Source organism: Scatophagus argus, chromosome 7 (assembly GCF_020382885.2).
Source record: "Scatophagus argus isolate fScaArg1 chromosome 7, fScaArg1.pri, whole genome shotgun sequence".
In the NCBI taxonomy this organism is placed as follows: Eukaryota; Metazoa; Chordata; class Actinopteri; family Scatophagidae; genus Scatophagus; species Scatophagus argus.
In genome coordinates this window covers 340472-367400 of record NC_058499.1, presented here as the reverse complement: position 1 = coordinate 367400, position 26929 = coordinate 340472, and the positions used below count along the sequence as shown (strand labels likewise).

At 46.2% G+C, this 26929-nt stretch overlaps 3 protein-coding genes across 6 annotated transcripts in view; all 3 read left to right on the top strand.

The window, feature by feature from the left end:
• The first annotated feature begins 2319 nt into the window (after positions 1-2319).
• On the top strand, positions 2320-10666 carry LOC124062360 (mixed lineage kinase domain-like protein). 2 transcript variants are annotated; one of them, XR_006843904.1, is made up of 12 exons: positions 2320-2538; positions 4578-5031; positions 6076-6174; positions 7462-7642; positions 7918-8018; positions 8097-8232; positions 8463-8547; positions 8647-8789; positions 9430-9479; positions 9928-10068; positions 10187-10362; positions 10499-10666. XR_006843904.1 is itself a non-coding variant. In XM_046395069.1 (11 exons), exons 2-11 carry the CDS (start codon positions 4584-4586, stop codon positions 10234-10236), a joined length of 1434 nt encoding a protein of 477 aa, XP_046251025.1. In that variant the 5' UTR covers positions 2320-2538; positions 4578-4583; the 3' UTR covers positions 10237-10666. The 2 variants fall into 2 exon arrangements, 1 of the variants encoding a protein (XP_046251025.1); XM_046395069.1 differs by having other exon boundaries at positions 10187-10666.
• A 694-nt stretch (positions 10667-11360) lies between these two features.
• rfwd3 (ring finger and WD repeat domain 3) lies at positions 11361-19007 on the top strand. Its single transcript, XM_046394986.1, has 13 exons — positions 11361-11680; positions 12796-13094; positions 13212-13474; positions 13578-13633; positions 14327-14524; positions 14617-14708; positions 15009-15123; positions 15383-15635; positions 15843-15993; positions 16068-16244; positions 16958-17172; positions 17498-17712; positions 18282-19007. Exons 2-13 carry the CDS (start codon positions 12811-12813, stop codon positions 18423-18425), a joined length of 2163 nt encoding a protein of 720 aa, XP_046250942.1. The 5' UTR covers positions 11361-11680; positions 12796-12810; the 3' UTR covers positions 18426-19007.
• A 2872-nt stretch (positions 19008-21879) lies between these two features.
• Positions 21880-26929, top strand: part of glg1a (golgi glycoprotein 1a) — a 31985-nt gene continuing 26935 nt past the window's right edge. For all 3 annotated transcript variants that reach the window (XR_006843931.1, XM_046395270.1, XM_046395269.1), the window contains exon 1: positions 21880-22245. Coding sequence is in view for 2 of the 3 variants with exons in the window: in XM_046395270.1 (XP_046251226.1) it covers positions 21913-22245 (333 nt within the window). In the remaining variant the exon portion in view is untranslated. The remainder of the gene's footprint in view (positions 22246-26929) is intronic.

The window sequence follows — 26929 nt, the reverse complement described above, 5'->3', positions numbered from 1 at the left end:
TGGTCCTGGCTCCATCACTTTGCATCATATTTCTTAAGACTCACAGCGCCATCTTGTGGAAATTAAGCTGAACAACATGGCTCTTATTGATTACAGGCACAGATGGTAGTCATGACCAGATTGTTTTTGAACTCCACTGAAGAACTGAAAGGTGCAACCATATCCACCACAAAAGTGAATTTATTAAAGCATTTATGAAGCAACCATAAGCATCAAAGTAAAACACACGAAGGCCTCAACCATAGAACAAAGTTGGATAGTTATTTAAAAATGTTTCCTGGGTTTTCAACAGTGAGGCAGGTCTGACTGATTCTGGTACACAAAACACTGCTGTCACACATTAGTCCTGATGTCACTCTTTGTGGGACGTAGCTGGCATGTTTTCAACTTCGGCCAGTCTCTTCCCCTGCTAGACGTGCAGACTCACAGAGAGGGCCATGAAGGCATCAGTGAGACTTTAGTTCAGGTTGTTGAACTCTGACTCAGCCATCTGGTCTCATTGTATGACTCTATCAGCCGATAACATGACCTTGTTGGTTTTCAAGGCTTCTTTCACATCATCAGACGGTTGTTCTGGCTCCTGCATGACAAATTGCACCAGTTTCTTTAGGGCTTCGAGCAAAATGTGACAAATGTGCGCAAAATGTGCGCCGGCGCGTCCTTGTCACGTGACCGATTTAAGATGACGTAGCTGCAAGACGCAGTCTCGCTGAGTCTCCGTTTTAATAACATTAATAACTCACTGAAGCAGCCTGCCTCTGGCTGACAGGAGTAGAAGTTAACTCACACATGAAGAGGAAACAACAACTTACAGTGATCCAGATGCCAGTTGTCTGAGTTCACGCATGTGTGTGCATAAAAGAAAATGAAACAAGGATTTACAATCCAGGTCAGCTAAAGTCATCATCCCTCCATCTTGTTATGCCTGAAGAATAGTCGGCTCCAAATTTCTGACTCAGTTACCAGCTTCAGTTTACCATTGGCCAGATCAGGGGCTGGTTTCCGCCGGCTTATAGCCTCCTCCGACTTCTCAGTGGTCACATTTTTGTCCTTTTCCCTGCCCCATACTTCAGCCTGTCCATGAGCTGTACTTTCACCGCTCAGAGATGATCTAAACTTTAATGATTGCTGGACAAACCACTGAATGCGTGAAGGTTTACTGATTTACCGTCAGCTTTTGTCAAACTCAGTAAAATGATTAATCTTTATGAGGTGTGCGTGTCCAGACAGCTCAAATGAAGCGCACACAACGGGACTTTTCAGTTCAGCTGTAGGAAGGTCATGTATGTTAAGGTTTGCTTCTCAGCATGTTGCAGCTCGCACAGGCAGACGTGGCTCCACTCGTACTGACTTTATTGAACAGACCTAACAGAAGTCAACAAACCCAATCTGCCCATACTGATGTCTACCCAGGCGATTTCTAATAGGAGGAGAACTTCCACAGTGAGAATGTTTGCGAGACAGTCCGAAATGAATGGGGACTTATGGAGCTGGGGCCCCAAAATGAACATTTTATGCGAGTAAAAAAAATTTTCTGCCAATTTTCATGAAGTTTTTGGTATGAGCAGTAGAGACAATAGATACAGTGATACTAGATTTGATTTTTGCAGCTTTTTTGTAATGAAATGCCTTTCTGTTTTATTATTGGCATATGCACCAGTTTACTGCATTCGCCATCTTGGTTTCACACATCAATCAAACACTAACTTTGTGTTTTGTTTTAACCAGACGCCTGCTGTAGCTCTCGTTAGGAAAATACATAAGGACTATAACACACAAAACCAAAACCGTGGTATTGTGCTTATGTTCACGTAATGTTAATTGAAGTAACGTAACGCTGCTAGTCTGAAATCTTTAACTGACCAATCAGCATACATTAGCAGAATGCTAGTGATTTATGGGCAAAACCGTTTGTCCTGCAACAACAACAACAATGACAATAATAAATAGTGGCGTCACTCCTTCTAAGCATATTGTAATCACAATCCTCGCAAACAAAGGAACAACAGCACAGTAACACGTTTTGTTTTTATAAAACCAGTGACCATGCTGACTTTTACCTGGGACCTCAGGCTATTAACATGATATCAGGTGTTTGTCACGTTTATATGAAAACATCTGTGTGTCCGACATGTCCTGGACAAAGTTTACCTCTCGTAGCACTCTGGTAGTTACTGTGCAAACATGTGCTTTTACTCTGGAAAATACACAATCTGCTGCCTGTTAAGGACCATCAGGACATGCCATGAGTTGTGTGTGCAAACACAAAGCTGTTTTTGTACAGTAATACACAAACTGTATGAGGAGCTGAAGTGGGTCAGACAGACCAACAACATCACAGATAGTCAGGAGGCCTGCAGACATGATCCATGCTTCATAAACAAGATGAGTCAGTCATGGGCGTGTCAGCAGAGCGAGAAAAACACTGCAAAGAGGAAAAGGAAGTGAGTAGCTGAGGGAGGAGCTGAAGGCCACCGAGTATCATTTTCACTCACACACAGCATACTCCTCCATTCAGACGGGAAGCTTTGCTTACAGGTAAATAATGTTTCTTTTTTTGATCATGTGACCAGTCAAAGACTTCATGCCTCTTGTAGATTCAGTCTGTAGCTCAGCAGCTCAGTGACTCAGTTCTCCACTGAAGTTCTTAGTTTGGATGTAATGCTGGTTTCAGTGGGGGTTGGGGTTGGGGGCTTTGGGGTTTGATCCACCTCGGGGTGAAAGATGACACAAACACAAACACTTTTTATTTCCTCCAAGGCAGCTGAGAATCACAATCACCTCCCTTCCAGTGGAGGCTCCTTCAGCTGTTGGTTTTAGGTGGAGTTTCCCTTCTTCCTCTCTGTTTTCCCCTCTTAGAAATGAACAAAGACAAGTTTTTACCTGCCAAACAGCTCTCATGTTTATGAGCTCAGGATCTGCAGAGCAGCCAACACGTTCACACTCTGAGGTTCTGCAGACTGAGGTTTTACGCAACATTTTACTTGTTTACAGACACAAATCGGCTGTTGTTTAGTCTGATGATGATTAATCATTATGAATGATGTTTATCTTTTTAAAGCACTTCACCTCTGCTGTAATTCTGCAGTACGAATGAAGTCACATGACCACATTTTAACGGTGTTTTCCCACCATGAACATTACTTTGTTAGAAATGCTGTTAGCTGTTAGCATCAGCTGCTCCTCCATTTTGGTCCAGGCTGAAACATGTGAAGGACTGTGGTGATCAAAGGCCTTTTCATCTAGCGCCACCATCAGGTCAGCATTTTAATGTGTCCAACACTTTGACATGGAGTTAAACATACAGTACATGCTGATGTTCAGTGTTGTAACAAGTGCTCAAGAGTCATACCCGAGTTAAAGAGTAGTGAGTAAAGATAGTGTGGTATCAAAGTATTACTTTGCTAGAACTGAAAGTCACCCATATGAGTAGTACTTGTGTCTTGATGTACTTCATTTTCAAAAGTGTCACTGAAAGCAAATACATTTACACATATTTACATGTGTGTTACTGTAGTCGACTGATTTGTCTGATTATTGGAATCAGTGTTGTTTTATTTTTTGGTTTTTTGTTATTTAAATCCAGCCGGCGATAAAATAAACTGGTGTGGAGTGTGTGGATGAAACAGCAGTCAGCAGGTCTATCCAGATGTGACTGATGGACTGTGACTCAGTGTCAACATGAATTACTGACAGAGGAAGGTGAGCGCTCACCTGAACGCTCACCTGAACGCTCGGCTCAACATTGCAGGCCTCCTGATTGGGTGTAAATCCTTTCTGCACATAACTTCACTTCACATCAGCTCAGTTCACCTGAAGTCACTTTAGTTAACACGTCAGCTGGACTGGTGATCACACTGAGCCTGCTGAGGCGGTGAAAACTGCTCACAGCGAAGTTCGTTCAAAATCAAAATCCTGTCTACATTTCACTGTGTTAGTGGCACGAATTCAAAGGCAGATTTATCGAGACTTCTACATGGTTCATTTTGTTTTCTGTGATTTGTGCAGCTATTTAAAAACATAAATGAGCAGTAGTTCTGATAGTGAAATAATTGATGTCCGTCCTGGCTGACTTCCTGTCCGCTCAGCTCCAAGCCCTAATTTTGAAAAGACATCAGTCTTTCAAAACTCCTCACAAATATACAACTTCATGTTTAAAATAGCTGCTAACTGTGATTTTTATCAAACACACAGGAGAAAATAATATTTGAGTGAGAGTATTTGTGGTAGCTGGACTTGATATTATAAAGACGTAGAGATATATATAGTTATGGATTATAGATAAATGCACTGAATTTTCCCTGGACTGTGTAATTCTTTTACAAACAAACAATACTGTCTTCAGTATGTGTATGACTCTGTGTGTGTGATCATGTACAGTCTGTACACACAATAATGGCAGCCAGTCTCACCTTCCTAAAGATGGACTTGATCAGCTCGGCCCGGCCCGGCCCGGCCCGGCCCGGCCCGGCCCGGCACGCTTCAGTTCAGTTTGGTTCAGTTCGGGTTATTTCAGTTAACTGTGGCTCACTTAAACTTTATTTGCAGGTCAGATAACTTCCTGTCTTTCTCTCCAGCTGATAATGGACTTCATAGACCCCATCCTGTCCGTGGCCACACAGATCTACACCCTGGTGGAGAATGTGAAGGCCAACAAGAAGCGCTGCCGACGTGTTTCTGACCGGGTCAAAGCCCTGGAAGAGCTGGTGAGGTCCATCCAACAGAGAGGGCGGGGACAAACCTCTGCTGACGTTGAAAATGCTCTGAAGGAGCTCTGCATCACTCTGAACTCAGCGCAGGAGCTCATCAGGAAGTACACTTTGGCCAACTGGATGGAGCGCATCCTCAACTCCAGTAGCCACGGAGACGAGTTCAACAGCGTGAACGAACGTCTCAACGATGCCTTCCAGGTCCTGTCTGGAGCTCTGCAGGTGGAGCAGGGGGGCCTGCTGTACCAGGTGTTTGAACTGACCTCCAGAGAGAAAGAGGACGAGGTGGACGGGAGGGAGGACGACAGGGAACTGAAGAGATGTGAGGGAAACTGATGCTCCGCTTGTGGATGACAATTTTCTTGTATGACGAGTAAAGACAACAGAAACCAGTTCAGTTGCTCTGCGTGAGCTTCAACTTGATCTTTAAAGCAATACATTGTTGAAATTATCACATTTCTAGACAATTACAAATGCAAAAAACTTTAGGCAGGCTTTTTTTTACGCTCCAGAAAAGTTTTAAAGATTGTTTCCGACTTGTGTTCACAACATTGAACAACTCAGAACAGTTGGATGATTTCATAGTTGGCTGTGCAAAGTCTGATGTGCCGTGTTGAAGAGAAACTGGTCATCCCAACAGACCGCTCAGACTCTACGGCGTTTGATACGAAGATGAATCTGACTCATAGTTTCAGTGTTAAAACTGATAAAATAATAGTCTGTGGTTCTCCATGGTCTGTGGCAATAATTTTGACAAATAATAGCTCGCAGCAGAGTATTGAAGAGAGAAAAGAACTATGAACTAGTTCATTTTAGGAACCTTGAGCTTAGTTCAAAATTTTGAATTATGAACTATGAACTGAACTACTGTTCATTTTAAGATTTGTGAACTGAACTTTGAACTGGTTCATGTAGAAAGTGAACTTTCCCAACATTAGCAGTGGCTGCGGTATGACATGAATGCTTCATTCCCATGAGAGGAACTTGAGTCTTGAGTGGAGTTTCCAGCTCCCTATAAACTCCGGAGGTTGGTTCAATTTAGAATAATATGGTTCATTTATTGAGCAAATACAAAAACATGGTTGGTAAAAGTAAAATGTCTTTCTTTAAAGGTCAACTAAAAGCTTCACGATACTTTTCAACTGGTCAAACTGAAACGGTACAAGAACCTTTTCTATGTTGCAAAGACCAGAATGGCGTCGACCTTCCCTCAATTTGTCTTTTCTTCACTCCACTCGTTGTGTGTGGCAATAGAGCAAACATGAACGCTGAAAGATACGAGCTCTCAGTCCAGTTAAGTCCATGTGTGAGATCAGGATTCAGTGTCTGCTTGCCTTTGTTCCATCAGTGTTTCTTTGTCTCCTAGTGCTTCTGGACCACATGAAGAGCCAGCAGGAGAAAACAGAGGCCATGATGAGAGAATTCGAACACCTCAAAAGCAAAGTGGAAAATGTCATGGAGATGTGTGAGTACACCAGAACACCTAAATATATGACAGCAGGATTTTGTTGGAAGTTTGTTAAGAAAATGACTTTGCAAGGGCACAAGCTACAGCGTCAGTACTGCTATTGCAGGTAGTACTACAAGCCGTAGCAGTAGAAGTAGTTGTTATACTTTAGTTATGCCCATGCTGATATCTTTAATCCACTAGCATTTTATTGTCTATTTCACTGTGAAGTATAAATATAATTGTTGGGTCGTGTTTCATAGATGAATTTCTCCCAACTCACCAGCTTACACTTGACATGTTGCTTCTTACTTTGTTTTATCAAACTGTTTCCACGGTGTTTCAGGCTCACATCGTCTGAGACACAACAAGACGAGATGAGCCTTTAAGGAAGCAGACAAACACTGTGAGCACTTCAGACCAAAGTGTTCCTTCCATTTGTCCTGACTTCTGTTTTATTCTGAAACACATATGAGCACTTTCAGTTGTACAGCAGTGGTTTAACCTTTCAGTAACACGAGCCATTGGAAGCACCTGGGCTTTTTGTATTGCTGTGAACACACATTAGGCAAATGGATGGCAGATCATCAACATATAAGCTAACTAGAAGTGGGCCAACTATGGATCCTTGTGGGATGCTTGTGGAGCTGACAGCACTTGTGGTCTCTGACAGTTTGAGATTTGTCACAGAGGTGTGACTCCACCTCAGTGCATGTGGAGAGAAATCTATATCTTAGAGAGGAGGACAGCATGATTTACAGTGTCAAAGATTTAAAGCACAGCCTTTAACCATTCAACTGTCTCCATAAAGATGCAGTTAACTGTAGAGTGATTGGCTCTAAATCCTAACTGCACTGGGTCCAGGGAAAAGGTGGACTTGGTCCAGATCAGTCCCTCTTCGCCCCATTTCTCTACTATGTGTGATACTGCTGCTTGGTCACTGATGGGCCTGTGAGGGTCACTGCATTTAAAAACTGGTGTTGCAGTAGCTGTCATGTGAGCCTTCAGGAAGACCATCTTAATGTCATTGTTATGTCATTATTAAGGGCTTTGCTCTTTAAGCATGACCACACATCATTTTGATGTTTTAAGAGCCCTGATTAGTCTTTGCCCGTTTCCCTCAGCAACATCTCTTATGTGAAGAGGCGGTTCTGCAACAAGAACAGACGGCCTGATTTTTAATATGCTGTTGTTGAAATACAGATAAAGAATATGGTTCATTGTGTTGCAGCCTTGCGCTGTGAAAAAAGCGTGACTGAGTGTGTGCTGAGCCTCCGTCAGCAGCTTCTTTCTTTATTTTCACAGTGAGTAAGCCCAGCATCACTGACGAAGTCATCCGAATGATCAAACCAGACGAGATCAAGTATCTCGATGATCCCAAAGTGCCTTTCATGACAACAGGGACCTCAGAGGTCTACAGGGGGGAGTATCATGGATTCCAGGTGGCCGTCAAGAGATACACGGAACCTGTGAACACCAGCCCGAGGTCTGTGCCCACAACTCCCACTTAAAATCACATCCTCCAGTTAAGAAAAGCAGTTATTTTTCGTTCAGAGATAAATATCAAAAATAATAACACAAAATATTAGATAATGTATATACTTGCGTTACACTGTGCTATTTCTACTTAGTCAAACTTCGTCCGCCCCTGCCAGTGAGTCAAACAGTGAACTCGGTCTTTGTATTTGCACACAGCCTTGTGTATCAGTGTGTATAAATATGTGACGTACTGTATTCGTCCCTCACTGTGTCTATATGTAGGGAGGTGCGGTCTGTTTTCAATAAGGAAGTTGAAACAATGAAGCGGTTTGAGTCGCCCAACATCCTGCGAATGTTTGGCATCTGCGTGCTGGAGGAGGATGGTGAGTTACCTGGAGCAGGTGAATCTCAGGCACCTTCAGCCTTGAAAATGACAGTAATGTGATGTGGCCTGGCGATAGGACCCAGCCCTCAGTTCCTCATCATCATGGAGTACTGTGAGAAGGGAAGCCTCCGTCAGGTCCTGGACTCTGACTGCCAACTGTCCTGGACCAGGAAAGCATGTATGTGTCTGGATGCAGCAAAAGGACTCTACAGGTGAGTCTGCAGTGATTCATTTTATGTTGTATGAGGCATGATGGAAACACGGAGAGAAGAAGGGGGGAGGGCTCATTCAAGCACCCACAATCACTCAGATAAATCCACTGTCACAGTATATGGAATTTATATTGTGTTACTGATATACTTCAGGAAGTGGTACATTTCTCTAGCGCAACATTAAATTGTATTATTTACTAAAGAAGATGATTTTCACTGCTGTCTCTCAGGCTGCACCAGACAGAGGTAAAGTCTAAGGTTCACGGATGCATCAACAGCAGCAAGTTCCTGGTGGCTAAGGACTACACAGTCAAGGTGCTGAGACCAGTGCATGCTGGGATTATTGATAAATGGTGGGATTGAAGTGGCTGGTCAACGGGGGTTAAATTTGAGGATGGTGTTTTTTTTTTACAGCTGGGAGGTTTTGAGCTGGCAAAAACCGAGACGTCGCTAAAAAAGGTAGCAAAGAACAAACAGACGAGGTCTCTGTGCTACTCCCCTCCTCAGATGCTCAGCGACATCAACCACGTCTACAGCAAAGCATATGAGATGTACAGGTCAGTTACCAAAAACAGATTACAGATTACACAACGTAAGTAACTGCATTTGCAAATATGTGGCCTCAGATTGGAGGTACACCGTCAAGGATTACTTGATTAAATTTCTCGAAGTTATTAAACTTATGTTTCATAATAACCAGTGCTGACTCGTGGCACGCAGGGTAAACGCTGAATATGAAAAATGCGTTTGGGGGGGAGGTGTACTGTAGCCAGCCACCAGGGGGCGATGCAGATGTTTGGGCTTCACTTTGGGGGCGCTCACATGTCAGTGGGTGGCTGTTATACATGCAGAGCGTTCAGTGGGATTTTTCCCCAGTGCGGGACTATTAAATCTATCTATCTAGATCTATCTACCTATCTTATCTTATCTGGTCCAGATGCTCTGCAGCCGTTCAGATGACAAATTAAAACACCCACCTGGCAACCCAAATGCTCTTCTTCTTAAAATTTAATATAAAGCATTAGTAAATGATTTATTCATCATTAATTACAACTTTCAAGAAAGCTTCAAGTTCCCACGTTATACATGAGCAAGTTACATACTGGATGTTAAATTCGGATTTCAAACTGTGCACATTTCAAGTGAAGAGAACCAAATAAAATGTGTCCTCAACAACATGTAAACGTTGTCTTTCAGCTTTGGAGTGGTCCTGTGGGAAATTGCGACCCGTAGGAGACCTTTTGAAGGTGTGTATCTGCAGATCATAGCAGTCAACTGTTTTCAGCATCGAGTGCTCACCTCCTGCAGGCTTGACGAGACGTTTCCTCTTTCTCAGCCCACAGCGGCTGTGGTCAGCGTGAAGTCATGTTGCTTAAAATGGGCACCAAGTGACATAATTTTGCACTGACTTGCCGGAGAATCACGCTTTTGCACAAACTGTTTGGCTTCTGTTTGACACTCATTTAGAATCATTCAAATACAATTCATTTTATACAGTGTGTGCAGTTCATTTCTATTCATTCATTCAGCCTTTGTCTACACAGGTCTCCTGGGTCCTGCTCAGAGGTACCTCAGCAGGGCCCACCAACACTGCCATCCATGAAGCCAGGCTGCATGAATGGATGAAAATAAATTAAACTATAGAATTGCTGGCTTCTACGTTTGTTCTTTAATGTGCTGTCACTTTTGTTGCAGGTTTCTCGGATCAGGACATCTATCAGAAAGTGTGCGAGGAGAAATTTCAGGAGCCGCTCCCTGCCGACTGTCCTGCAGCACTGGGACATCTGATCAAAGCCTGTCGGGCCTATGACAGCTTTCACAGACCGTCTGCTGGAGGTGAGTTGCCTCTATTGAGTGTTTATGGAGGACATTTTTCCTACATGCTTTAACATAATTTGACATGTTTAAAAAGTGTCATTGATTAATAAATTGTGGCTGTCTTTCTCCTCTGCAGCACTGGTGGATAAACTGCGCACTGCGGTGGCACAGTTGGAGGATCAATGAAAGCCCTCTGGCAGCAGGACTCAGGGTTTCTACTCACCTCCAGGAGGACGAGCACATCTGTGAAATGATGAACCCAGCCTGTAACTTGCTGATAATGTCTTTATTCTTCACAGGAAGGTTTAGCAGGTACCAAAAGCCATAAGTTTGTGTTTCAGTTGGCTGTAACTCTTGCATAAGCATCTCATACTGTTCAAATCTGTTTCCAAAAGCTCAGCCTTCTTATGGCTCTGTCTGTGTGTTTTTGACATGACTGTGCGATCAGGTCTTCACTACCCTGGACAGTCACACATGTACCAACCTGGTATGAAGACCAGCGCACAGCAGCTGCTGTAACTGCCTCTCATCAAACTGAGAAGGCCTCATCTCAATGCTGCAACAAATCTGTTACTCACAACAAACTCAGTGTTTCACATAAAGTTGTTTGTTGCAGGCTTGTTCCTCTTTTATCCTTTGTGTCAGCATGACATAAACTTTACTCTGAAATGAACCACTCTGCCAAATCACTTGAATATCCCTGCGCTGTGGTATTGCGGTTTAGTAAATGTTTAGCGGTTGAAATGATAGCCAAAGGATAAAGTTGTGTATAACACTGGAAACATGACAATGAAAATGATGATCTCATCAGACAGATACGATGACATCCATCTACAGTCTACAGAGATAGAAATGTAGGGAATATTTACTAATATATTGCCAAGATATCACCAATGCTTGTGAATAAAATAAAAATTTAGCAGATGTTGGGGGCATCCGTGGCCTAGAGGTTTGAGAAGCGGTTTGTGACCAGAGGGTCGTCGGTTTGATTCCACCCTGGACTGGCAGGCAAAATTTGACTCTGTTGGAGTGACTAATAATGTGTAACCCCCCGACCCCCCATTAGCCAGCTGATGCGCGCTTGAGTAAGGCACTTAACCCCTAATTTCCCAGTTTGGGATTAATAAAGTATAATAAAATTGAAAAAAAATCAAAATAATGAAGTTAATCATATATTCAAAAGCAACATCATCTGGATAACATAACGCCTCTCTGTAAACTTAACAATAAAACAGTTAGAAGGGTACATTTTATGTAAAATTTTGAAACTGTTGTTACAAACATAATACTTACTGTTTACGGTAAACGCGGTAAAGTCCTTCTAAACTGCCTTGGCGACTTTTGCTACCAAGTTCATCAAAGAGATTATGAGGTGTGATTCATCTTGCCCATATACGATCTTTGGCGGTGACGTCGCAGCAGGATGGGGCGGGCAGAGTGAACTGGCGCCGGGAGATTCGAGCCTTGACCGCGGACCTGTCTGGATTAACGTGAACACTCCTGACTGCATTAAAGTGAACCGTAAAGTCACCCCTGGCAGCCCCGCGTGATGAGTTTGTTTGGAGCCATGTTGTCACCGTGCGTGCGTTTCAGGATCAGCAGCTGTTGTTAAGCCTTCACTTCCATACAGGTAGGTGGCCGCTTGCCGCGCCGCTACAACGCGAGCAGACCCAAGGCTGATAGCTAACAAACTAGCTGCGCTAACCAGCCGACCAGCCACACTCATCTCCGGAAGCGTTTGTACAGCAACGACACCACAGTTAACATCAGAATGGGTCAGTTATGCACTGACTTTAATCAAATCGTAGTTTAAACTGTTAAACGCAGCCTCACAACCTCCCGAACGCGCAGTTTAGCTCCAGCGTCCGTTGTTCCTACAGCATCCAAACGGAGAATCCATTACTTTTCTCTATATTATTCTATAGCGGTGCTTACATGCTAAGAAACTGCATCAGAATCACCCCGAGTAAAGCCTGGAATAAAGTCAAGCGGCTACATTTAGCTAACACTAGTTTTGCCCGGAGGCCTCGGGGACCTCGGTCTCCAGTTCAGTCCTCGGCCGCTGAAGGCGCGGCCTGGCTGGGGGAGCACAGCGGAGGCAGATCGCAGCTGTATTAATAAATTATGAAGATAGATTGTTGGGCAGTTGGACTTGACAGTCAGACTAATCTTTAACTGTATATGCCGTGTCTGTAAACGTGAGTTAGCCTCTTGTAGGCGGTGTATTCGGTGCAGCTGGTTGGAGCCCAGTTTGTGTGAAGCTTTCAGAGTCAGTTCAGTTGTTTGACAGGGTGGTGGACTTCTGCCCTGTGCTGCTGGATGAGCCAGTGGAGCAGGTGGGGTTTGGTGTTACCATGGAGATCATAACCATCTTTCTGAACAACTGCATGCTGGTTTTCCACCCCCAAATCCCAGAACAGACAATGAACATGATTTTTTTCTTCTGTTTTTCTTATTTGTTTATTTTTTTAAACTAACTTATGTGCTTCACAGCGCACAGAAAGCTGGGGTTTACTGTGAAATGTTGCTGACGTGATGTGTTGACAGAGCGTCGTTTTGAACTGTCTCAGTAGCAGAATATCTTTACTGTTTCATCTATTGTCCGTTCACATGTGAATATCAATGCTGTGATGTGAATGCTGACTGTTGGGATGAATGTAATGTGTTGTGAGCTCACTAGGGAGACCCAACCAGATTTCATTGTACAGTAAGTATAATGACAATAAAGCTTTCTGTTCTATTCAGTGTACTGCTGAGCAGATGGAGGCCATGGAGGTGGACTCTCCGATGGAGGGACAAGGCAGCAGACAGCTGGTTGGTGCTGCTCCACCCGCTGAGGACGTCAGCGCTCCACACGTCATTTCAGACTCCGGCAGCAGCACTGAGGTGGATGAGGATGATGAAGATGACAATGAAGGGGGACGGGCGGCGGCTCGTGTGCCACCCAGACTTCCTGCCACTTGGGCGTTCAGTCAGAGAGCAGTCGACGGCTCAGTGGCCACGCCGTCCTCCGCCCAGGGGGCTCCCATACGGAGGAGACTGAGGTACAAAGAAAACGTGGTCCATGCCTCATGTGCTTCATTCTAACCCGCTGCTCTCCCGTCTCCTCCCAGCAGCTCTTTGTCTTCTGACATGTTAACCCTGTGTGTGGGCTGCTCCAGGCAGGGTCTCAGGGTGCACTACCCCAGCCAGACTGCAGCGCCCTCCAGAGGCTTTCCGGATTTCCTGCTGCGAGCGCCGGCTGCCAGCGTGGCTGAACCAGAGTCCGGCAGCACCACCGAGGTCAGCGAGTCTGAGGAGGAGGAAGAGGAGGATGAAGAAGGCACGACTGCTGCTGCGGAGCCTGTCGACCCCCTGCCACCTGCCAGTCCCCGCCGCGATTCCCCCATCCAGCACATACAACCACAGGAAGCTGGTCCAACCAGTGAGTCTGACCAGAATTTACTTAATGTGTTCTCACAGAGCAGCGCAGAGTCTGTGTTGAGTTCTGACAGTCCGGATGTTTTGTGTTTATCTGCTGTGTTCAGACTCCAGTTCAGCTGCAGATGGTGACGGGACAGAAGCTCACGGTGAGATCGTCCAGGTAACAGTCACATCTTCTCCATCGTCTTTCTAGTGCTCCTGCTGCTTTGGAGTCAGCGATCGAAGCTGACAGCGCAGGCTTCCTAAATCATTTAAGTGAACAACCAGCCGGGACGAGTCCGACTCGACTCGCCTCTTTAAACTCTTTAGTTCTCTGTAATTGTCCCCCAATGGTGGAACAAACTACCAATAGCCACTAGACAAGGATCTTCTCTACAGACCTTCAAGAAGCAAGTGAAAACCTACCTGTTCCGTGACACTTTTGGTTGTATGACAATGTAACTTACTGCTCCTGAATTGCCTATGAGATGTAATGCAAATCTCTTGTATTCTCGTACTCCTGCTTATGTTGGTTCGCACTGTTTATGTCCTCGATTGTAAGTCGCTTTGGGTTTAAAAAGCGTCTGCCAAATACAATGTAATGTAATGTAAACGGTCACGTCACTCGTTAAACCGTGTGAAGTGAAAAAGCTTGTTTCACATGAAGCTTTTTAAGACTCTTCATTCGTTCTCCTACTTTGTGTTTCAGAAAATTGGAATCCTTTCAAAAGAGTTTGTTAGTGAGCCAGTCTCCTCACCTGTACCTGTCGACTACACCGTACGGGCCGACATTTAGCCTGACGCTGACCTCAGTTTGAATCTGTACTGTACTCATATATTTTTGTGTCTTGAAAATCTTTCTGTGCACCTCTAGCCCCTCCCCGTGGCCTCGGCTTCTGCGCCGCCATCGCACGGTGAGGAAGGTGACGGTGACAGCTGCACCATCTGCTTCGAGGCGTGGACGACAGCGGGCGAACACAGGCTGTCCGCTCTGCGCTGTGGGCACCTCTTCGGCTTCACGTGCATCCAGCGCTGGCTGAAGGCTCAGGGTCCGGCCGCTAAATGTCCTCAGGTCAGCGGGGTCTCTGTATCTGAACAGGAAGTTGGATCAGTGGTGTCGTGTGGCGCGTCTGACTCCTGCTGTGTGATGGCTTCTGTTTGCAGTGCAACAAGAAGGCGAAGCGTTCAGACATCGTGCTGCTGTACGCGCCGAAGCTGAGAGCGCTCGACACCTCGGAGCAGGAGAGCTTAAAGAAGTGAGTGATGTGGTCTGTACGAGGGACAGAACAATACTTCACCCCAGAGGGACCTTTTACTGTGAGACACACCTGTCCTGTCCCACCAACAGGTGGCCGGAAAACTTGCCAAACACATGTATGACTTATGACTGTACAGCATGTCAACGTGTGTACTGAATACACACTCTGTCTTCAAGTTACTGTTCTGAGAATGTAACTAAACTGCCTGTAACACACCAACATGAGCTGCCTTCTGTCGGTGTGTCGCTCTGTTCGTGCCACTGATGGCCTCTAATCAAACCTTTGATGTGTGTGAAGGTCTCTGGAGCAGGAGCAGTCTCTGAGGAGGAAGGCTGAACTGGAATCAGCTCAGTACAAACTGAAACTGCAGGTTGTCACTAACAAATACGGACAAGCGCAACAAGAGCTGCAGGTACGAGTTTTAATGTCCTCGAACTGAGCCTGCTGACGGGTTGGGTTCGGGTTTGGTTCATTTCATGTCTGCTCTTTGTCTTTAGTACAGTCAGAACTAGAACTTCCTTTGTGGTTTTGAGCAGTATTTCCCTTCAGTGCATCTTATTGTGGGTCTTAAAGGGACTGCTCCAGTTTTATTCATGTTGTATTCAGTGACGTCCTCAGGTCTGTCCTGTCTGTGGATGTGCTTCAGACTTTGTGTCCTCTTCTGTCTGTAGGAGCTCAGGGCTCTCATGGCCCAGGCAGGTAGAAGCTCAGTGTCCTCCTTGTCGGCATCATCGTCCTCGTCGACACTGTCCTCGCTCCTGCTCGGTCCGTCTCAGAGGCTGGACGGCTCCAAGACGGCCCAGTACAGTTTCTCCAAGGCTGTGCTGGTGTCCCAGGCCGGAGGATCCAGAGTTTTATCATTCTGCGAGCCTCTGAGCTGCCTGCTGGCCTCGCAGCCTTCGCCTCACTCCACACTGGTGCCTGGTGAGACCTCCTCCTCCTTCCTCCTCCTTCCTCCTCCTCAGCCATTGGCACTGGCTGAATGAGCCTCCCTTTAGCTCCACCTTCAGGCCATCATGTGTAGCTGTTTTTCAGTCCCTTTGAAGAAGCTCTGAGCTTCATGTTCACTGTTCTTCACATGCTGTGGACAGACAGGAAGTGATGTGTGACTCCCTCTGTGTCCTCCCTCAGGCTGCGGGGTGAAGAAGGTGAGTGTTGTCAACATGAAGGCCAGTCAGTACGTCCCCATCCACAGCAAACAGATCCGAGGTCTGTCCTTCAACAGGCAGAACGACAGTCTGCTGCTGTCTGCTGCCCTGGACAACACCATCAAACTGACCAGGTACACACACGCACACACGCAGACACACACAGGAAAACCTCTACGTGATTGTGTACTGACTGTGTGTGCTGCAGTCTGCTCACCAACACGGTGGTGCAGACTTATAATGCAGGCAAACCCGTGTGGAGCTGCTGCTGGTGTTTGGACAACAGCAACTACGTCTACGCAGGTCTGAGCAACGGCTCAGTGCTCCTCTACGACACCAGAGACACCAGCACCCACATCCAGGAGCTGCAGCCACTGCGCTCCAGGTACGCTCACACACACTCACTCTCTCTCTCTCTCTCTCTCTCACACACACACTCTTTCACACACACACGCACTCTCTCTCTCTCTCTCTCTCTCTCTCACACACACACACACGCACTCTCTCTCTCTCTCTCTCTCTCACACACACACACACACACTCACATGCACACTCTCTCTCTCTCACACACTCTTTCACACACACACGCACTCTCTCTCTCTCTCTCTCTCACACACACACACACGCACTCTCTCTCTCTCTCTCTCTCACACACACACACTCACATGCACACTCTCTCTCTCTCACACACTCTTTCACACACACACGCACTCTCTCTCTCTCTCTCTCACACTCACACACACACACACTCTCTCTCTCTCTCTCTCTCACACACACACACACACACACACACACACACACACGCACTCTCTCTCTCTCTCTCTCTCTCACACACACACACACACACTCACATGCACACTCTCTCTCTCTCACACACTCTTTCACACACACACGCACTCTCTCTCTCTCTCTCTCACACTCACACACACACACACTCTCTTTCTCTCTCTCACACACACACACAACACTCACATGCACACGCACACATGTGATGCTCATTAACTCTGAGGATTGTTGTGGAGCAGAACAAGCTGCTTGTGGTTTTGGGATCAGGTCTTGATCCCAAGTTGAACCTTGTTGAACTCTCGATGCCTTCAGGTGTCCGGTGGCGTCTCTGTGCTACGTCCCGCGGGCGGCGTCCAGCTCGTTCCCCTGCGGCGGGCTGATCGCTGGTTCTCTGGAGGGCGGCTGTTTCTGGGAGCAGGTCAACGAGACCACGTACAGACCGCACCTCCTGCCGCTGGAGACGTCCGGCTGCACAGACATCCAGGTGGAGACGGAGAGCCGACACTGTCTGGTCACCTACAGGCCAGGTGAGAGCCGAGCTTTCATACATGCGGACGTATTGGCCCAATTGGTTTACAGTGAAGAAAAACGTTTTCAGGAAGTTAAACACTGAAGGCTCAGCTGAGCTCACTTTCAAAATAAAGTGCTGTGTGTTGTATTTACACTGCAGGAGGCATTTTTCACTGCACCAGTTAGAAAACAGAATGAATTCCCGGTGAAAGATCCAAAACCAGTTGGACCAGCTGTGGTCCATTTGGTCCTGAGCAGTCCCTCCCGTCTCCGCTGCCGTCCATGTGGTTTTGGTGGGAAGGCCTTTTAATCAGAACAGTGTTGTCCTGGTCTGTCCTATAGGACGCTCCAACCCGTCTTTGCACTGCGTCCTCATGGCCCTGACCAGGACGCCTCAGCAGGACTCCAGTCAGCTGCCCAGCTGCTCCTGCTCTCCAGTGCAGACCTTCAGCGCCGGCTCGTCCTGCAAGCTGCTCACCAAGAACACCGTCTTCAGGAGTCCGGACGGAGGCGGGACGCTGGTCTGCGCCGGGGACGAGGCCTCCAACTCCACCATGGTCAGTCCTGTTAGTGTGAGCTTCCTACTGCCCCTTCAGATCAAACTGTTTTGAACTGTTCTTTATTTTGAAAAATAACTAAATAAATACATTTGTATTTAATCAGTTTTTAATGTTTGCTTTTGAAGAGCAGAAAGCTTCTCAGCAGCTTTGTTTGTATTTCATCTTCCATTTTTTAATGCTTTCTTTTTCATGTGAAAGACCTTTAAGTTGTCTCCTCTGCTTATTTCTCCTCTGTCTCATCTTTGTCTTTTTCTCTCCACCTCCTCCCCCTCCTGCTCCTCCCACCTCCTCTTGCTCCTTCTCCTCCACCTCCTCCCCTTCCTGCTTCTCCTCCTACTCCTCCCCTTCCTGTTCCTCCTCCTCCTCTTGCTCCTTCTCTTCCTGCTGGTCCTCCACCTGTTCCTCCACCTGCTCCTCCTCCTGCTCTTGCTCCTTCTCCTCCTGTTCCTCCTCCTCCACCTCCTCCCCTTCCTGCTTCTCCTACTCCTCTTGCTCCTTCTCCTCCTGCTCTTGCTCCTTCTCCTCCTCTTGCTTCATCTCCTCCTGCTGGTCATCCTCCTCCTCAGGTGTGGGATGCAGGCAGCGGTTCCCTGCTGCAGAAGCTTCCGGCCGACCTCCCGGTGTTGGACATCAGTCCGTTCACGGTGAATGGCGAGCACTTCCTGGCGTCGCTCACAGAGAAGATGCTGAAGCTGTACAGGTGGGAGTGAACGACAAGAACTTTGTCTTCCAGAAACCAGGAGACAAGAATCTCTGGCCGTCCCAGAGAACATGGAGACGAAGATCTGTGAGGAACTGTGGAAAATCTAGTGCTGCTGAACTTTTTTATCTGTACATTTGGAAAAACGGGCAGAGGAAACGGTTACATTTTAGTTTGGTGTTTTGGCAGCAAACATGTGGGCTGCTGCTCAGGAAGCCAAACGAAGCCTGAGCGTAATGAAGCGGAACGTGCCGCTCACGAGTCCACATGAGTCCTGCAGACTGAACTCGTCTCAGCTTAAGTGCTGTGAGCTGGTGGAGGTGATGCTCTGCTGGAGGAAAACATTCCTGCAGACTGTGTGAGTGAGATTTAGTTCTGATTTTAGCAGTTGTTTCAGTTTGTTTCTGTTGTCTTCTGTTTGCTCTGATTCTGTTGAACTGAACCTGATTGTTCTCACATGCCAAAAGACTTTGCTGCTGTGGCCGTCAGCTTTCCTGTTTTCTCTGTGAAGGAGGTTGTATTCATGTATGTTTGTTACCGACTGTTTGTGTACGACTTCAGAGTTAATAAAACAATGACTTATTTTTACCGAGTGGGCTGCTTGGTGACGTGACTCGCCGCGTTCACATTTCAGTGTAGTGGAGTGGAGTGGAGTACAAGTATGAAGTAGAAGAAAGTGGAAATCTATTTAAATAAAGTACAAGGACCTCATAAATTGTACTTTAGACTTTAGTCAGTTATTTCAGTAACTTCAGTAACCCTATCCTCAAACGTGGACTTCAGCTTCTGGACTTCAGAGGTGGAGATTCAACACCATCATCCCTGAAATCCTCCACTCCAAGCTGGAACTTCCTGACAGACCGGAGGCAGCAGATGAGGCTGGGGAAACCAACATCAAGCACTTGAACAAGAGTGCTCCTCTACACCAACGACTACACCTCGAGAGACCCGTCCGTCAAAATCCTCAAGTTTGCAGACAACACAGCAGTCATCGGCCTAAAACAAGACTCTGTGCCCACAGACTGGAAGTGGATGAGCTGGTCCACTGGTGTGGTCAGAACAACCTGGAGCTTAACTTACTGAAGACTGTGGAGGTGACAGTGGACTTCAGGAGGAGCCCATCATCACGCTCAAACAGTCAGGTTTCTGGGATCCACCATCTCCCAGGACCTGACATGGATAGCAAACACAGACACAGTCATCAAGAAGGCCCAGTAGAGGATTTACTTCCAACCTTCCCCAGGAGCCGCTGGTCCAGGTCTTCACAACATTAATCCGGTCTGTTCTCTGCGCCGCCATCATCGTCTGGTTAGGTTCAGCAACCAAACGGGACAGGAACAGACTGAAAAGGACATTCAGGTCTGCAGAGGAGCCAAACTGCCCTCCATTCAGGACTTGAACACCTCCAGAGTGAGGAAACAGACAGGATGCATCACCACAGACCCACACCCCAACCACAACCTGTTTGAAAACCTGTTTTTTAAATTATCTTTACAGTCTCATGTCCTGTGGGAACTGAGAGCAAGTGTAACCAGAGTCAAGTTCCTTGTATGTGTAAAATGTGCAGTGAAATTCTTTATGTCCCTGCTACCAAAAAATATAAATATAAATTAAATTATTTATATTAAATATAAATTAAATACAAATTTAAATATTGCAAAAAGAGAATGCTTATAAAAAAATAATAAAATTAAAATTAAAAAAGTGAAAATGTGCAGTATTTACATGAATAGTATTTACATCTAGTGCATGTAGTGCAGGTGGGAGTGGGATTGTCCAGATTAACACTCACTGTTGAGCAGACGGATGGCCTGGAGGAAGAAGCTTCTCCTCATCCTCTCAGTGTTGGTTCTCAGGCAGCAGAACCGACGGCCTGATGGCAGCAGGGAGAAGAGTGAGTGTCCGGGGTGATGGGGCTGCCTGAGGATCTTCTCAGCTCTCGACCTGCATCGTTTGGTGTAAATGTCCTGCAGGTCGGGTAAAGTTGTTCTGATCGTCCGCTCAGCTGAGCCTCCTGAGGGCCGAGAGGTCCTGCTTTGTGCAGCTGCCCATCCATGTGGTGATGCTCCCACTCAAGATGCTCTCAGTGGTGCAGGTGTAGAAGTTCCTGAGCACCTTGAGGGGGAGCCTGAAGTCTCTGAGGCGTCTGAGGTGGAACAGACGCTGCCTGGCCTTCTTCACAGTCCTGTGAATGTGCAGTGACCAGGACAGGTCCGGTGTGATGGTCACACCGAGGTATTTAAAACTGTCCACCCTCTCCACCTCAGACCCGCCGATGCAGAGTGGACGGATGTCCTTCTGCTGCTTCCTCCTGTAGTCAATCAGCAGGAGGTTATTCTCCTGGCACCAGCTCTCCAGGTGGGTGACCTCCTTCCTGTAGGCCTCCTCCTTGTTGTGGGAGATTAACCCCACGATGGCTGTGTCGTCAGCAAACTTTATGATGATGTTACTGTCTGATGTGGACACACAGTCATGTCACTCTGAAGTGCCAGTGGTTGTTATTTCGTTTATAAACCAGACTTTGTTTTAATTCACACCTTTAGGGAAGTTTTTTGACAACATGTAAAAATAGAAAAAGAGTACTAAAATGTATTCATGAGTCAAGTATGTGAAATGTCTTTTGATTATTTCTGTTTTGATCAATGTGTTCTTCACAGCATATCATGTTGTAGCTCAGTTTTATTCACTGATCTAACAACAATTCTTGTTTGCAAAATTCCAAGTCATATATTTACCTGTAATCACATGCTAGGAAGGTACACCACAACACCATTCCCATTTCCTTGTCCCTGTGTCTGAAAAAAGTCCACAAGACAACATGTTTCCTCATGTGAGTCAAACTATTTACTCAAGAGCCAGTTCTTCTGTTTGTCAAACAAACTGCTTCGACTTGCTCAGTCTTGTGCAAACACTCAGTTCAGGCTACGTGAATAAAAACCACACGAGCTGCTTCCCATTTCCACCCAAATGACAGCAGAAAATTAATCAACAATTTTTAGAATAAGTCACAAATATCTTCTGGCTCAGTTGTTCATATTTGTTGTGCTTCTGTTTGATACCTTTGTAAACTAGATATTTTTTTATTCTGGAATGCTGCTCAAGCAGAACAAGACACCTGAAAGCACCAGCTGTGGGACTGTGATGGACATTTGGCACCATATTTTATTTTCATTTTATCATGAAATCAAATGAGAAAAAAACTCCATATTACAGGGTCTTTTACTTAAAAATCTAACTGTATTCGTGAGATATTTTAAAGATGTTCATCTTCAGTACAAAACCACCTTTCAAATGTACCCCGGGAAAATAATCAGGAATGTCTCGAGAAGACGTGGGTGTCATTGGATGAGTCAGAGGGAGCATAAACCCACACACCCTTATTAATTATTCATGAGCTCCCTGCCCCCCCCCGCCCCGCTTGATACGAAAAAAAAACTCTGAGTCCCATATTTCCAGTAGCTCCTGAACGCAGCAGCAGGCTGACTGGCTCTGTGAAGATGGCGGACTGCATACGTGTTCCTCTGCTCCTGCTTTTGATGTGCATGTTGTCGTCTGTGCATCCAAGTCGAGGACAAAACAACATCGTCGCCAAACTTGTTGCTAAAGCTGATAGCCCACAGAATCCAGCCGGAGGTCCGGGACCGGCTGGGGTGAACCCAGCAGCGGCTGAGAGGAACCCGGGCGCTGGGGCCTCGCTGTCTCGGCGGCGCTCTACCGGTTGGAAGTTGGCTGAGGAGGCGGTGTGCAGGGAAGACCTGACCCGGCTTTGTCCCAAACATTCCTGGAACAACAACCTGGCAGTGCTGGAGTGTCTCCAGGACAAGAAAGAGGTAAATCAGCGAGACAGGGTCCTGTGGTGGCAGCGAAAGCAGCAGGGTGTGCCTGCTGAACCATCAAGCTAACGTTAGCTGCCACAGTTAGCCAACTGATAGCACTCGTATTCAGAGAACGTCACGCTAAATCCCGGGCAAAAAATAAGCAGTTTATTACGCATGATATCAACTCCAGTGTGCCATCCACTGTATACCAAGTTTGAACACATACACAGAGTAGCCAGGATCCACTCCTCAATTCGGCATGATACAGTACCATGAAGGACGCGAACCTTTTCTAGGACTGGCAAGTTTTTGAATCGTGTCGCCTGTAACTACTTGTCCTTAACGTCTCTCATAAACACATAGAAATGGAACGGTGTGACGTTTATACTCAGAAAAACAGTTCAGTAATACTCAAAAAAATCTTGCTCCGTGGAACACTTGTGAGCCAAATTCACCAGAAGACTCAGTTTTTACAGATTAACTCTCCAGGTTTTCTTCGGCTTGTTGTCTGTGATTTAACGGTGAGATGCAGCGTTAAACCTGCCGATTGTCAGCGCAGTTCGGAGTCACAAGACGACGTGCATGTGGACTCGATTAGCTAGCGGCTAAATGTGAAATTGAAAACAAAATTGTGTAACAGTCGTAGTAGATGTAACAGTCCAGAACCACAGTTCACCTCACAATGTGTCCGACAACTCAGTAACCTGGTAACTTATTTAAACCAGGTTAGTTAATAAGAATGCTGCCACCACTTGCTAACGGCTGTCATTGCTCTGCTAGCGAGATGTTAGCCGAGCTAACCGTCACCGAGTCTCTCGCTGCTGGGTGTTTGCCTTTGTCTGTTATCGCTAATTACAAGGTTTCGTTCTGACATGAAAATGACCGACGACTAACCGAACTGGTTATTACCGTGTGTGGGTTCGAGCTGGTCTTTCAGTTCGTCAAAGTGATGCAGACAGAACAGTTAAAATCCATTTGGTGTGGAGAGTCTGGTTTTCCCCCCGAGAAGGTCGTCCGTGGACTTTCCTTTTCCAACCACGTTCTGCCAGCTTTATGTCCCCCCTGTCTGTCCTGTTTCAGTCCTGCCGCTTCACCTGGACTGTAACCAAACTATGTTCAAACGAGACAAAGTAGAATCTGACCAAACAGTCAGTGTAATCCTGCTTCTGCCCCGAGAATAGTTTGATTAGTGTATCGTCACTATAAAGGGACGGGGACACTTTTGTTCAGTCCAAACTAAGGTAACATGTTGTCACAGCCCAGGTTTGGTATTTTGGGCTGATAAGTAATTGAAATGTGAGGGAAGGTGACCGTGAAAGTTGTTTAGTTTTATGTGTGTTGGCTGATTATTTCAGCCCGAGTTTGATGACGCTCATTCTTTTCTCCACTCAGCGTGACCACGTTGAGGTTGACAGCAGTTTGACAGCTGGCGGAGGTGTCATTCACACGTACGCTGACACATAAGTTCACACGCTGATGTGAACTTTGTTCTCGATGTACAGGAAGACAAGATGAGCTTTGTTTATCTGGAGGGAGCTTGTCGAGCAGCTGGTACAGTTTTGTTCCAGCTCAGTCCAGAGTTAGTGAAGGTGGAGGATCACTCACCCACTCAGAGTCACCGGGACAAATCTTTCCCAATTGAACATTGTAATTTTCAGTCACTGGGTTGTTTTGTGACCTTCAGGCCCATTCGAGTACGTCAGGAGGGATCGAGACTGTTGGCTGTGGCGGCTGACTGCTCACTCACTGCTTTAAGCCCACTAGCTGCTTGTCAGCAGCAGACTGAGACACTCTGCAACAGGAGATCACAACCAGGTATCTTCTCACTCAGAGTCACAAGGCAGCGACAGATCAGGCTGCTGCAGGAAGGCTGAAGCTGTGCGTGAGTCAGTCAAACTTCATGTATAAACAACATGACCTGAAGGCTAATGGAGAGTCTTCTGTCGTCTTGTGGTCCCTCCTGATTCACGTTCAAGGGGAGAGCAAAATGCGAGCTGAGACGATTAGTGATTAAATAATTTCACCTTCCGATAAATCCTTTTTCTCATGTTAGAAATGCTCTGCAGACTACAATCAGACCTGAGCTAACCCGGACCTGAGTTTCTCTTTGGACTGAGCTCCCATTCTGCTGCGCTCGTAGCAGGCGGGTCAGAAATCTACTGGCCCAAGTCCATTTTTGTTTGCCCCATGCAGATTGTTTTATTTATTAGTGGTTATTAAATAAGGACAAAGCCCGAGGTTCGCGGCCGTGTCTGCTCGATCCCCCTCTCAGAGTTACTCCCACATCCTCTGTCTCCACCCAACTAAAGGCTGCACCTCAGTAAAGTCTTCACCCACAAACGTTTTCTGACGAGTTCTCGATCGGTTCTGAGCACGTGCAGCTCTCAGCAGAGATGTGGAGAAAGTGCGATGGCTCACTCCTTAACTTGCCCTGATGTGAAGAAGTTGGTCCAGTTGGCAGAGCCTTCTGATTGTCTCATCCGCCCGGTTGGTTTGCTCACTTCGTTCAGATCTGCTGGTCTGGAGGTTCTGTGGAGTCTGAAAGCAGAAGTCAAAAGACTTGAATAGCAGAATCTCTATGATTCTCCTGAAAAGTCGACTGTGGATGCATTCTGAAGTCATCAGGCTGTCCGTCACTAAATGCAGGCATAAAAGATAAGTTGAGGAAGTAACAGAAGGTTAAGAAAAACGGCGTCCTCCTTTGTCTTAAATTTCCTCATTCTTCTCACGTAGTGCGATGTCTGCATGCTCACTCCTCATTGGCTTCTGCAGCAGCTTCAGGTTTATGGCTGATTTTAGAAAAGAGGTGTGAATGGACTGTCACTGGACATGTCCTCTCCACAGTGAGACAGTGTTTCATTTGAGGACACTGATGTCTTGTTCTGTCCTCAGCAGAACCCGTGAGCTGACGTGTATCCCGTCTTGCGTCGTAATCAATGATGTGGAACCTCATTGTTGTTTTTATGGATTAGCGTTGAATAACTGGGCTCACAGAAACTGTCATTGACCGTCGTCACACTTTTTACCGGTCAGAACATCAACTTCCACACATCTTACATCTTACAAGTCTTACAAAGACAGCAGGACTACTTCCTGTCCTCGTGTCCACAGTAGGTCAAGTTTTTCCCATTTTGATTTAGATTTTTTTTTTAAACAGAAATTAAATCTGCAAACTACGTTTTTCACATTTAATTGTGTGATATCACAGAATCACAGACTTAAAATAGTTGTAGATTTCCTTTTTATTTGCTCAAACATAAACTGCAACACACACACACGCACGTGTGTGTGTGTTTCAGAAGAAAATAAACAGGATATCTGATGAGCAGCTCATTGATTTGATCAGTGTCTGTACTTCCTGTCGTTCTCAGTATGTCCTTGTAGTTTTTCTCTCAGGTGTTAAAGGAAAGTCTTGGATTCCTTGGTTGCCCTGGATCAGGTTTTTGGGTGTGATGCCTGGAGCTGCCCAGCTGGCAGGCTGCTGCTCTCCGGTCGGAGGCTGACATTAGCTGCTGCTTTTAGACTCGCAGCATTCCTGTGTGTCTCCTGCCCGCCTGCTGTCGGTCCTGCTGCTGGCTGTGGTTTTGTGTACGTGGTGCAGAGACTCGGTTCAGAGGGAGGAGGCTGAATGTTTCCCTGCGTGAAGCCTCCTTACGTCTGTTTCTGCCTCAGCCTCCCGTTTGAGCCCAGTTTGATTATGGGCAGTCAGCCCGTGAAGGACATTGTGTTTACCAACAGGTTGGTGCTGTGTACTGAGCTGCTGTAGAGGCCCTCCACCCACAGTGGTGCCAGGGGCTCCGTCTAACACCACAGTCTTAGTTTGTTTGGAGAGGTGCAAATGTAAAAACTTCGTTTACAGAAGTGCTGAAATACTCGTGTGTGGTTTGTTGTCGGAGGTGAACGATCGTCCTTTCTGCTCCATTCGGTTTCACTGGTGGTTTGAGACGCTGGTGATCCGGTCGGGGTTCAGCTGGTCTTGGTGGTGACAGGTGGGGTTGAGTGCAGGTGCTCCAGGTCAAACTGGGACACCTTCATGTCAGCTGTCCACATACTTTTGCCATTTTAGCAGAGCAGTACCTGAAGTACACACATGAATGAATGGCCGTTTTCATCTCTAACAAACTTGTACATTTCACTTCACTTTCTGCTTTTATTTAAATCAGACCATAAATGCATGTACTTTCTGAAGTATTCTCCCATTACTGTGATACTGCTACTTGTTTTAAAGTACAGAATACTTGTCTCCCGACAATGAAGGAGTCATAAAAAGGTGCAGCTGCAGGTGTCTTCACTGTGAGCTTTGTTTTGAAGTGAAGGTGAAGTAGAACATTTTTTTAGGAGGAATTGATCAGTGTAGCTGTTTCAGGGCCAATACTGATTATTAATAATCACGGAATGTAAATCTGGATTTTCTGCTTCTCTCAGTTTGGACTTCAGTTGAAAGTGTCTCTGGGCTTTGCTCTGGCAACAGGACCTGTGTTTCGTGATGTTTCAGAGAGCAAGCAGACTTCATCTATAACATGCATTTCAGGTGTTAAAACACAGCATTCTAATACCAAAGCTGTTCAAACCTGAACAGGTAACCTCTGTGAGCAGGCTGGATTCTTCTGGCTCTGTGAACACGCAGAGCTGGACAGCCGCCGACAAGAGCCACACGGTGCTCTGCAGCAGCGTCCAGAGGCGCACTGAGCGTGTG